The sequence below is a fragment of the Limulus polyphemus genome, unplaced genomic scaffold (genome assembly GCF_000517525.1).
Source record: "Limulus polyphemus unplaced genomic scaffold, Limulus_polyphemus-2.1.2 Scaffold5803, whole genome shotgun sequence".
NCBI lineage: Eukaryota > Metazoa > Arthropoda > Merostomata > Xiphosura > Limulidae > Limulus > Limulus polyphemus.
This window is the reverse complement of record NW_013671413.1, coordinates 6,213-18,898: the sequence shown is the minus strand read 5'-3', so window position 1 is coordinate 18,898 and position 12,686 is coordinate 6,213. Positions and strand designations below refer to the sequence as shown.

At 34.7% G+C, this 12,686-nt stretch overlaps 1 protein-coding gene across 1 annotated transcript in view; it reads left to right on the top strand.

Moving 5' to 3' along the window:
• The window catches only part of LOC106473004 (protein unc-50 homolog), a 48,503-nt gene extending 36,136 nt beyond the window's left edge, over positions 1 to 12,367 (top strand). Inside the window, exon 8 of the mRNA XM_022401508.1 lies at positions 11,403 to 12,367. Coding sequence (XP_022257216.1) covers positions 11,403 to 11,539 — 137 coding nt within the window. The 3' untranslated portion in view covers positions 11,540 to 12,367. The remainder of the gene's footprint in view (positions 1 to 11,402) is intronic.
• The last annotated feature ends 319 nt before the right edge of the window (positions 12,368 to 12,686 follow it).

Genomic DNA, 12,686 nt, shown 5'->3' with positions numbered 1-12,686 from the left:
AGGGAAAGGAAGAGAGTTGAAAAGAAACCAGCGATTTTCCAAGGGGGAGGAAAGGGGGGGGGGGAGGCAACTGATGTGGATAAGTGTTATCCAATTATCCTTCAATATTTGTTGGATCTCCCTTCAACTGTATAAATTATGCAAAACCAGAATTGAATTTTTTTAACTTCTTAAAAGTGAAGAAAATGGACTGACATGACTGTATGAATGAATATTTATGGGCAAGATTTATCAGTAAAATGTGTTGACTATTGTAAACGTTTCTGTAGCTTTGACAAGATGTCAGTAAGTGTTTCTGATCCTTTATATAAACATAATAAATGATACATTTTTTTAATGAAACCCCTGATTGCCGTTGTGAAGATGCTTTGTAGTCTTTAGTGATATTTTTAACTTTATGTTGTGACTCATGACTATTGTTAGCATGTGTTTTACCAGTTTTGAGTTTTGTAATTAGCTAAAAAGTATTTTTACAGATATTTCAAAGACCATCACTGTGAGAATACTTAAATTATTTGAACTTGATATGATATTTAGTGTAATCTTGTTGTGTTAGCACCAAACTAAATCCTAATTTCAAATCTACCATTACATTTTTACTTATTGATTGGGAGCTTTATACTGTGTTCGAGTACAGCAACTGTTTCATTTATTGGCTTATTACTCAGACCATTAGCATTGACATTGGGAATTGAAGCAAGTTAATACTACTACTTTATATTTGATGCTTTAAAAAAAAATAACCCATTCTTGATTACTATTGCTTTCCATCTTTGATTTTCTTCATAAAATGTACATAAATGATATAAATATTTACACCAGACCCATAACCTTGTTGTTTGTTTTGCACAAAGCCACAAAATAGATTATTTTCACTCTGTCCACTGCAGGGAATCAAACTCAGGATTTTAACATTGTACATTTCTACACTTAATGCTGACCGACTGGGGGAGCCCATTCTTCTTGTTCTCTAGTGTTATGCCGGTATGCATGCATTGATGATCGTAACTTTCCATTTCTCTCTATTTTTGGTGATTCTGTGTTATTCCAATTTTATGAGTCTACCCAACATCTTAATTCTTTGTTTTTCTTTGCTTCTTTTTCCTTCTATCTTGTGGGTTATTACTATGTTCTCCATCTTTTCTTTCCTCATCACATGGACTATGAACTAAGCTTTTCTCTTTATTATTCTCTTGATGTTATTGCATGTTGTATTGGCTTGTACCAATGCTTGTTCATTACTTTTCTTCTTAGTCCATGCTATTCACAGTATTCTTCTTCAGAACTATATTTTGGCTGTTTCAAGTTTTCTTTTGTTGTTATCCAATTTTTGCATCCATACATAAGTATGGGTTCAATGTAATATTACAAGACAATTTTTCTTCTATTGATATTGTTTGTCAGTATAGCTTTCATATTCTTTTAATCACTTCTATGCACTTACCAGTTGATGTTATCAATGAGCCCAGATAGTTGAAATAGTGAATTTGTTTGATCTTTGTCCTATCAATTCTAATGCTGTATTTTGGGATATTACTTTTCTAGGAGGTTACCATACATTCTGTTTTCTTGCAGTTGAGAGTCAGTCCTTTTTTTCTTTATTTCATCAATGATTAGGTTAACCATTTATTGAAGATCTGTTTCATTTTCAGTAATTAGCACTATGTCATCTGCATACATCAAGTTGTTGATGTTATGTCCTCCAACTTTATTTCACAGCCTGTTTTCTATACTTCTGAGAATCATTTCATTGTATATTGAGGAATGGTCTAGGGAAAGAACACATCTTTGTCTGACACCTTGTTTTATTTCTTGAAAACACTGATATAGTTTCATGTTTATAGCTGCGCTTTGTTCCCAGTACAGACTGCTGAATCATTCTGAGGTCTTTACAATCAACACTAAGACTGTCCAGAATTTTTAACATCTCTTCATGACAGCTGCTGTAGTATAATCAATAGAACACATGTATAAATCTTTTGTACTTCAGTTGCTCTTTCTGTTACAAGTATGTATGTGTGGGTTATTTTTCTTTCTCACTCCAACCATGAGTATTCTCACTAGGATTTTGGTTATGCAGCTCATACTATTTATTGTTCTGAAATGGTACTACTTCTGCTAACCCATAGCTATCTCAACCTTCATTTGCCCTATAGGCATTGGTAAATCTTATGAACAGTGCACCAGTCTTTTATACCCCAAATACATGTGTTAATTATGTGACCACCCTCCACCAACCCCAATGTGCCCTCTATACTAGTGCAGGTAGCTCCCCCTACCATTGCAGCACAATCCACACTTTCTCAATTGACACTAAAGTGTTATTTTCAGTTGTTCTTCAAGCAAATTTTGCTACATTTTTGTGTGGTTTCTTGCTAGGTTTCACTTTAATTTGAAATTACTTGTTCATTTAGTAGTTCCTTTACTATTATATTTTTTCAAAGTCCAAGTGGACTTGTGAATTCGAATTTTCATGTGGCGGATGAAGATGTTTCCGCCAATGTGGATGAAACTTATGTCACTAGGCCCCAACACATCAAGTTGCTGATGTTGGCCGAGGAGATTCAGGCATTAATTTGGTGGTAGTTGGATGCTTCTCCTGCTGCTTCTACTCATTATTCCATCCCCCAGGACCACTCTTCTGAGGAAGTTTTTAGCCAGGGGGGAGGACAATTTCATCTTGATCATGTCCTTCTTATACCTTATTGATCAGGTTTGTCAAATTTGACATGTCTCCCCTTTAGCCCTTGATTTTTCTACTTCTTCCTTGCAGGGAGAAGAGCCTCATTTCGATTATAATTATTTTCTTCCCTCTCCCAACATTCTTGTTCATGCTCAATGTTTTGGTACTCAAGTACAATTGGGAGTGGGTATGCCTTGACACCCTCGGGTTTTGGACCATTTCTCTTTTGCTTTTGCCTTGAATCCCTATTTGGATTCTCAGCATTTAGATCCTCTCCTTTCCTTCTGGGTTTTTAATCCTGATGCCTTGGTCCATTTTAATAGGTCCCAGATACTACGAATCGCATTACATTGACCAATCTTTTACATGTTCTTTCCTCTTTATAGTTGTCTCAGGCCTTCCACCAGTATCCTGATAGGTTCTTGGCCAATCTCTGGACCCTCCTGTGGTCTACTATGGCCCAGTTGTTGGCTCCAGCCTTGTCCCTCACCACTTGGATTTTGTGTTGTTGGGATTTTCTTGGAAGGGATGCATTACTTACAGGGGTGCATCTCCCCCATTTGTTGTTGCAGGAACTTCAGTCTTTGGAGGTTTTCCTGAATCTTTGGAATCCAGGGTCAATGTGGCGAGATTGCATTCTTCTTTATCCTCTCACCCTACTGATTCTGCTCTATCTTTGCTTGTTTGACTGCCCCATGCTCCTTCTTCTTTGCCCTGCCTTTTTCCTCATGCCTCTTCTTTACATTCCCATTTCTCTCTGCATCACCATTATTGGTGACAGGATGTCTTTCCACAGGCAAGTGAGGGCCAGGTTACAACTATTTTCTGCCATCTGGAAACCCTTCACGACAGCTCCATGGGTGTTACGGGTTTTGTCAGAGGGTCTATGCATTCAATTCTTGTCCCCTCCTTCCCTGTCATCTTTCACAGTTTCTTTTTGTCCTCCTCAGGATCATGTATTGTCCAGTTGTCTAATGGAATCAATTCTCAGTCTTCTTCACATAGGTGCTGTAGAATGTGTGGTGCCTGATTGTCTGGGTTTTTACTCTCGTATGTTTATTGTCCCAAGAAAGATGGGAGATTGGAGACCTATTATCGATCTATCCCGGCTGAATGCCTTTCTAGACACACTCGGATTCACCATGGATTTCTCCTACCTCTCTCTTTGTTAGGGATTTTCCCCGGTTCTTTAGATGACCAAAAATCGATGTGACAGATGTTTACTTTCATATCCCCATTGCTCAGGAGTCATGTCATTATCTTCATTTTGTCCATGGGGAGAATGTGTTCCAGTTCCATGCACTACCATTTGGCCTTGCCTTGGCTCCTTTTGTTTTTGTTGGTTTGTCCATGCCTTTGCACATCATCTTCATTCAATGGGTCTTCAGGCTCATGATTATATGGATAACTGGCTCCTGCTTGCCTCTTCCCAATCCCAACCTGCCAATCACACCTGCTTCCTTCTTTGGGAATCTGCTCGGGTGGGGTTCCTCATCAAGGTGAGAAGTCCTTTCCCATTCCCACTCAATACCTCATTCATTTGGGGGGTCCTTTTCAATTCCCACCTCAGTCAGGCCCAGCCTTCTCCAATTTGGCTCCTGGATATGAAATGAGCAGTCACTCTGGCTCTGTCTTCACCTTCTCTTCCTGCTCAAGAGGTTCTCTCTCTTTTAGGGACATGGACCTCCATGGAAACTCTCATTCCTTTGGATTGAGCACACATGTGTTCCCTTCAGTGGAACATCTGTAATCCCATAGATCATCCTATTATCCTTCCCCCAAGGAATAAGGATGACCTTGTTTGGTGGCTTGACAGGGCTCTTATCATGGTGGGGGTTCCTTTGCCTTGTCCTGACTTGCATCTGTTCACAGAAGTTTCTTTTGGTGGGTTTCCCTCAACTCTAGGGAGATTTTGGGTCAGTGGTTCATCAAGGAATCTACCTACCATATCAACCACTCGGAGCTGTTGGCATTTTGTCAGGCTGTCGCTCTTTTCCTCCCACTAATACGAAAATGAATGATTATGGTTCATTCAGACAATTCAACTGTCATCAGTTATATATCTAAACAAGGGAGTATCAAGTCTAGGACCCTGTGTTTTTGCACACTTGACCTCTTACACTGGGCTCACAGCTACAACATCATGCTCTTGGTGTATCATATTCCAGATGTTAGGAATCTGGTTGCAGACTATCTATTCTGCCCCAACCAAGTTCTTCTTATGGATAGGTCTCTTCATCCAGGGGTTTTCAGTGGGTGTGTTCTTGCCTGGGTACGCCTCATATTGATGCATTTGCAACCCATTGGAATGCCAAACTTCCTTCCTTTTGGTCTCCTGTCCTGCACTTCTCAGCTCTGGGGGTAGATGCATTCAGTCAAGATTGGAGGGGCTTTCATCTCTATGCTTACCCTCCAATTAGACTCCTCTCCAGGGTTTTTTCTCTTATACAGACCACTCCTTGCCATGTGTTGCTAGTTGCTCCATATTGGCCTGCTAAATCATGGTTTCCTCTACTTTTGTTCTTACTGGAGCAGCGACCCCTTCCCTTACCTCTGTCCAGGTCTCTACTCTGGCAACCTCGAGCAGACATGTTTCACCCAGACGTGGCCAAACTCTGTTCTTCATGCATGGCTTTTTTTCTGGTCCACTGCCTCCTCTCAGGGACTCACTACCCATGTAGCTTCTTTGTTTACCCAATCCACATTTCTTTTCTCATTGTCTGCATATCAGCATCATTGGTCTACTTTTTGCCAGCAGTCAGTTTGCTGGGGATTCTGTCCTTCCTATCCTTCACTTTTTCACTTGTCCAGGTTCTTTACCTGATTATTTGATCAAGGTTTGTTTGTATCCACTGTTTCTAGTTATAATGTTGTTCTGTCCCTCACTTTTTGCTTCTCCTGTTTTCATAGATCCTTCTTCTTCCATGTTATTTCAATTGTTTTCCATTCCTTTCATATTGTTAGTCCACCCCATCCATTTAGGCTTCCAAACTGGGATCTCAGTGTTGTTCTTCATTCCTTGCCTTCATCCCTTCATCTGTCATATTCAGGAGTTTTGTGATGATATCAATTCCATACTCTTCCAAGCATTAAACCATTTCAGTAGTGATTTTATCTGGACCTGCTACTTTTCCCTTCTTCATCATCTTGAATGTGTTCCTCACTTAGTCTTTCATTACTGATGGCTCTTCCATGTTTCATTGTGTTATTGGTTTTTGTTCATGTCATCACTGTATGGCTCAATGATGTATTCTAACCATCTCTAAGATTTTTGTTCTTTTCCATAATAATGCTTCTGTCCTTTGCCTTCAAGCATGCACTCCAGGAGCATTTTTTTTTCCAGTACATCTCTTATCGTTTGTACTTGCCTTTTATATCTTGTTTATATTTTAGTGCAATTTCAGGATATTGTGTCTCAAGCCATTTTTTTTTGCCTTATTGCATTTAGAACATAACTCCTTATTAAGTTTATATTTTTCATCATTTGCTTGTCTTCTTATTTCCATCCAATCAAGCATTTCATTTGTCATCCACTTATTTCTGCTTTTTCTTTCTAGTTTTGGTAAGGTTTCTTCCGCTGACTGAGTGATTCTATTTGTTCTGTTTGACAAATCATTTTATCTGGTTTTAACTGCTGTTATGAATTTTCCTTTTATCATTATATCATATTGTAATAGATCCATGTCTAATTGAGTTGTTTTGGGTGTTTTTTTTTGTTTTATCAGTTTAACTTAAAGTGTACCACATATTGGTACATGATCACTATTACAGTCAACACTTGGATACATTTTTAGTACCTGTAATACATTTCTGAGCCTTTTATTGATTGAACTGTAATCAGTTTGATTTCTAGTATGACCTTCTGGACTTTTCCATGTCCACAGATGCCTTAGGTGTTGCTGGAACCATGTATTTCCAATGAACATCTCTTGAGTATTTGCCCATCCTGTTAGATTTTCCCCTTTTATATTTCTGATACCTAATCTGTATAGTCCTACATTATCATTTACCTGACCTTTTTCCAACTTTTTCACTTCCTAGTATAATTATGATGGCTTAAAATTTGTAACGAAATATGGCTTTTTCTAGTTCTGAATAAAATCTTTCATGGTCTTCTTCTGGTCAATCTGTTGTTGGTGCATAAATTATTATGATGTTGATATTGAGTGGCATGCCTTTTAATTTCAGAAGTAAAATTCACTCAGAGATGTCCCAATATGCATTTTGTTCTGTCTTGATCTTAGATTTCACCAACTCCTCTCATGCTTTTTTCCACCTGGGAATATTATTGTGTGTTCATCTGTTATTAGTCCTATTCCAGTTCATCTCACTTCACTTATTCCCAATATATTTATTTTTACTTTTTGCATTTCTTTTTTGATGTTGTCTAATTTTCCTTTTTGAAATGTTCCACATTGCTATTTTAATTTTCTTTATGATGAGGACAGTAACTTGATGGTCTGGTGTTGCCTGTTGAACTATGACATCCTCTACTGAGTGAGATGATTTTGGTATTGGAACAATCCTTCAAGCTGTTGCATCTATCATTTAAAAACTGTTGGGTCATGATGTTCTTGGCAGTACAATGCTGGTTTGCCATTGTATTTATTTAAGGTCTTCTTCTTTGGCCTTTCAGTAAAGAGTCTGACCAACAAGGCAGTGTGAGTATTTATGACCTCCTTAGCCATGACATTTTCAAGGTGCCCTAGGATGGCCATCATGGTTACCATAGTGGCTCGATGAGGTAAAGTCACCTCTATACTTGGCCTGATCCCAGCAGTCCTTTATTTGTCATGTTACCTGTCTTCTAAGACATGGATATATAATTTTACGTCTCTGGCATTACAGCAGGTACTAAAGATTGCAGCACAAATGCCAAATGTTAATTTGTTAGTTTTGAAAGAAAAAAGAAAACTGTACAGCAGTAATCATTTATTAATATTTGGAGCTATGTAATAACTTGGTTGTGTAATAAAAATTAGAAAAGGTGCAAGAATGTTAAGAGTAAAAAGAATGTTAGCAACACATGGTTTAACTTCAGATGTTAAAAGCACACTTGAGATTATCGTAATAAGCTCATTAACTCTTCAAATGTTATGTAACATAAAATTACCAAAGTGTTAAATTTTGACTAGTGTAGTACTCAGATGGAAAATTGTCTGTTGTAAAACATACGAGAAAATGCTGAAAAGATAACCTTGAGTATTAATAAATAACTTGAAATTATCGTAATAAGCTCATTAACTCTTCAAATGTTATGTAACATAAAATTACCAAAGTGTTAAATTTTGACTAGTGCAGTACTCAGATGGAAAATTGTCTGTTGTAAAACATACGAGAAAATGCTGAAAAGATAACCTTGAGTATTAATAAATAACAACCTCGAAACTATGAGCCAGTGTGAATTTTATAATCAAAATATAAACAAGTTGCACTTATGAAAAAAAAAAATAATAATAATAAAAATTCGGGGTATATTCCTAAACTAGCATCATATTGAGAAGTATACTAATTTTTTAGCTGGATTAACTAATAAATTATTAAGATCCCCCTTCATTTTTCAAATTAACCATGTGAGCAGAGTAGCAAGAATCTAATCTAAGCATATTTTAATTATAGCCAGAAAATTAAAAAATTTGAATTAAGTGTAAAACTATAGAGGACAGTAGAATATGAATCTGAACATCAAAATGTTTAACATAAAATCCAAAACTATAAATAGTGATCCAGTACTCGTTCATTTTAAAAACATATAATTGGAACAAGTGGAAAGAATAAATCACATTTTTCTCTTAGGTAAATCTACAAATTAGGCTTGTAACAAATGTCAAAATGGAAATTGTTTTTTGAAAATATGGTATAATCTCACACACTTGTAATTTTGAAGATCGGAATACATAAAATTAGCTTTGATAAAAAAAAACACTTTCATCAGAGAATAAATGAAAAACTCTCTTTCGTCTTCAATTTAAATCTATTTCTAACATTTTGTTTTTTACTATAATTTGTGAAGCTAATAGTTGCCTTTATTCCTTAACTTCATAAATCCAAATTTACTGCATCTATCTTCACGAAATTTGATAATCGTTTAGGTAACCTGGTAAGTCTGTCACACAAAAAAAAATCAGAATTGTAATAAAGTATTTTTACTAAAAATTTGTCTGTGAAGTTGGTATCACTTGGACACTGTTTTCATATTTAATTTGTATAACCTCTAAGACCTCCTAAATGAATATCAAACACTTTTCAGGAAAACTTTCTACTCATATTTTCTTATTCTTTCTACCCTAACACTAACTGAAACAAAGTTGAAAAATATGAATTAAAATCAAAGTACTTTTTTTTTCTAGAATGATTGCAGATTGTAACAGATAATTACAGTTATCTGTCCTAACAGCTTTAGGCCTCTAACCTTTTGCCAAACTCTTTCATTTAATTTTACTGTTTTATTGCTCTTCGAACCATGTCTTATTACTGAATTAGCATAACAAAGCAATAATGACCTAACAAAGGTATAGCTCAAACAACATAATGCATAAGCAGATCACATGCATATGTAATGGAGATTTTTTTTATGTATTTATTTTTTCATCTAAGTTTTTTCATCTAACCTAATAAAATTCTAATTTTGACATTTTAGTTACTTTTATAATAATAAGTAAAAGATATACATAAAAAAAATCAATAAATTTAGAAATTACACCTGAAATATTTTTCGTTTTTAAGCTTTTGTACAATAGAAGTCCACATCAAACACTAGGGCTATCTCTTAGCAACAGTAATGTGGTCTCAAGAATTTATTTTTTTAATTCAAATATGTATATTAAATAATTCACATACCTGATCAAGCAGAGTTCCAACACTTGCAAACAATTAAAATGACAGTGAATTGTTCAAAATCAGTTATCTCAATGGCTCTAGGACCAGTAAATTTAAATCTCTTTCTGTTGGTTGTAATACTCTAATGGAAGATGTGAGAGAGAGAATTATTAATATTTTCTGAAAGACAAGATGTGATAGAAGGTTGTGGCATGTGGATTTGACATTTTGGTTTATATATCTCAGTAAAGTGAGTAGACTGGAGGCTGGAAGTTGATATTGTGTCTCAACCTTATTATACTATAAATGTGTAACTTATGCCACAATCAGAAGTCCTGGTTGATCCATATTCCTTTCTATTAAGTAAAAAGGATATCTAAATTCCTGAACATATTTTTACAATCTGAGTGAATGAATATTTGCTATTACACACCCATTCAAAAAGCAATCAATTTTCAGTGCCATCAAGCTACCTCCTAAATGTCAAACAGTGCCATCAAACTACCTCCTAAATGTCAAACAGTGCCATCAAGCTACCTCCTAAATGTCAAACAGTGCCATCAAACTACCTCCTAAATGTCAAACAGTGCCATCAAACTACCTCCTAAATGTCAAATGGTGCCATCAAACTACCTCCTAAATGTCAAACGGTGCCATCAAACTACCTCCTAAATGTCAAACAGTGCCATCAAACTACCTCCTAAATGTCAAACAGTGCCATCAAACTACCTCCTAAATGTCAAACAGTGCCATCAAACTACCTCCTAAATGTCAAACAGTGCCATCAAACTACCCCCTAAATGTCAAACAGTGATGAAATGTGGTACATTTCATTCCACAGATTTATACATACTGTGCTTGTCACGTGATTTGCATATCAAAAACCATTTTAATATAGTGTACTCGATGCTTTGTATTTGAAGGTGATGACTATTCCTAAATACATTAACTGACTACAATAACTTTCACTATTTTAAACCTAAAAGAACAAAGTTGGTCGATCTAAGAAACCTTGACCTTAAACTTTGAATTTAATGTGGCAAGCTTTTAGTAAACATTACAAGTCTGAACACATGCAAAAAAAGTTTGAGTAAAGTGTTTCTACTAAAGATTTAAAGATTTGTCTGTGAATTTCTAAAGTATTTACTGAGTCAGTCTGAGTGAAAGGTGATTTTCATGTTTAGAATAAAAATATTTCATTTGCATAGCACCTAGAACCTATAACATTAATATCAAAAGTTTTTTTTCTAGTAAAATTTATATTTGATCTCTTATTTTCTCTACTTTAACAATAGCAGTAAGTCTTCGGATTTATAACGCTAGAATCGGAGATTCAATTCCCCTAGGTGGACACAGCAGATAGCCTGATGTGGCTTTGCTATAAGAAAATAACACACACACACACACAAATGTTATTTTATAAATAAATATGCAATATTTCATTGTCCATCAAATTACAATCTACTTTGAAAACCATTTTCTGTAGTACTGTAAACTGAATTAAGTATGTTTAACCTTTTATTACTCTTTATAACCAGATAAGCTATTGATTACATAAAAAAATTACGTGGAAAAGTTGAAATATTAGTGAAATTTCCTTCAGATATGTGGATTTTGACAATGGCCAGTTAGTTTGTGTTAATTTAGCACTCAAAGATATTTAGAAGGTTCATTGTGTAACAGTAATTGGTTATTGCTAAAATTACTGATTTTATATGACATGTGCATAGTTGAAAGCTGTTGAAATCATTTTGAAACTGGCTGCATGTTTTTTTTTTGTTTGTTTGTTTGTTTCTGTGTGGTTGTAAAATACCTAGACCAAAGTGTACTTACATTTTGTATGTACATGCAGCTCTAAAGGTTTTGTGTTACTTATATATATATAATTTTTTATTTCTAGCTCTGCCAATCTTGAAGAAAACACGTTTGTTCCTTTATCCAATGACAGTTACATTCTTCTTATATCTATTGACCCTCATTTGTGGATGGAATTTATGTCACTTGTTGATCAACTTCTACCACTATAGAGTTATGTGAATGGATAGAAAAGATGTGATGTCAGAGATTAAAAGACACAGTGTGTGGATTATCAATATATTTGTTCAGTATAAAATATTAGAGTACCTACAGTAGAGATAATATTATGTTCTATTTGTCTTATTTTTGGTGTGATCAAATTTCAAAGTGATGCAAAACAGATAATGGTTCTTTTTTTAACTTGTAGACACAACATTCTACAAGACGTTCAAGATAAGGATTAAGCAGGATTTTATTTTTTAGATGTCCCTGCCTTTCTAACATATAAAATTATGTAAGAATATTATATGTACACTGATAACTGTATGATGTTTCACACTTTAAATAAACAAATCTACTCCCTTATTTCACAATAAATTTTGGGCATATACTTGTAAAGGCACAAGAATTTTAGGACTTTTGACAAAAATTTTAGTGTTTTTGAGAGTGCTCTTTTGAAGTATGCTGTTTACTCTTGCAGTGAACATAGTATTCAATATAACATATGCTTAAAAATATCCAATAGCCAAACTAACTTAAACTCCATTTATTTTATTTTTTGGGTGGGGGTGACTTTGAAGGGTTAATGTTTTTTTCATCATAATTCTTTTTGAAATGCTTAGAGTTTTTTAACCTGTGGTTAAAATATACATCTTTGTCAGTTTGTAAATATATGTTACACATTGTATTGAAAGAAAAGAAGATTTATGTTAACTAAGTGTACCTACATCATTTTAGGTATTATTTTCCATCTTTTGTAATGAAAAAAAAATCTAAATTAACCCATGAAATGGAGCTTCCCTCTACAAACATCATATTATCATAAAAATTGATTAACTTGTGCAGTCAGTATATCTGGCATATGAGTCTTATTTTGTACTAAAAATGTAAATGTGGGTTTTATCAAGGGTCTAAATTATTCAACATATTACTTGGTTGACAGATATATTGATAGATGCTATAAGATTGCTTACAGCATGTTACATCTATATGGCTGCTACTACAGTTTGCAGACTGACCTACAGTAAGTTTTGAGTTAACAATTTTTGAAATTATTAGTGAAAAAAAAAAATTTATTAGCAAGTGAAAAATGATATACCGGCTCAAAAACATGGAGACACATTATCATATTTTATTAACGTGGTGATTTAAACAACATAATGGTCAA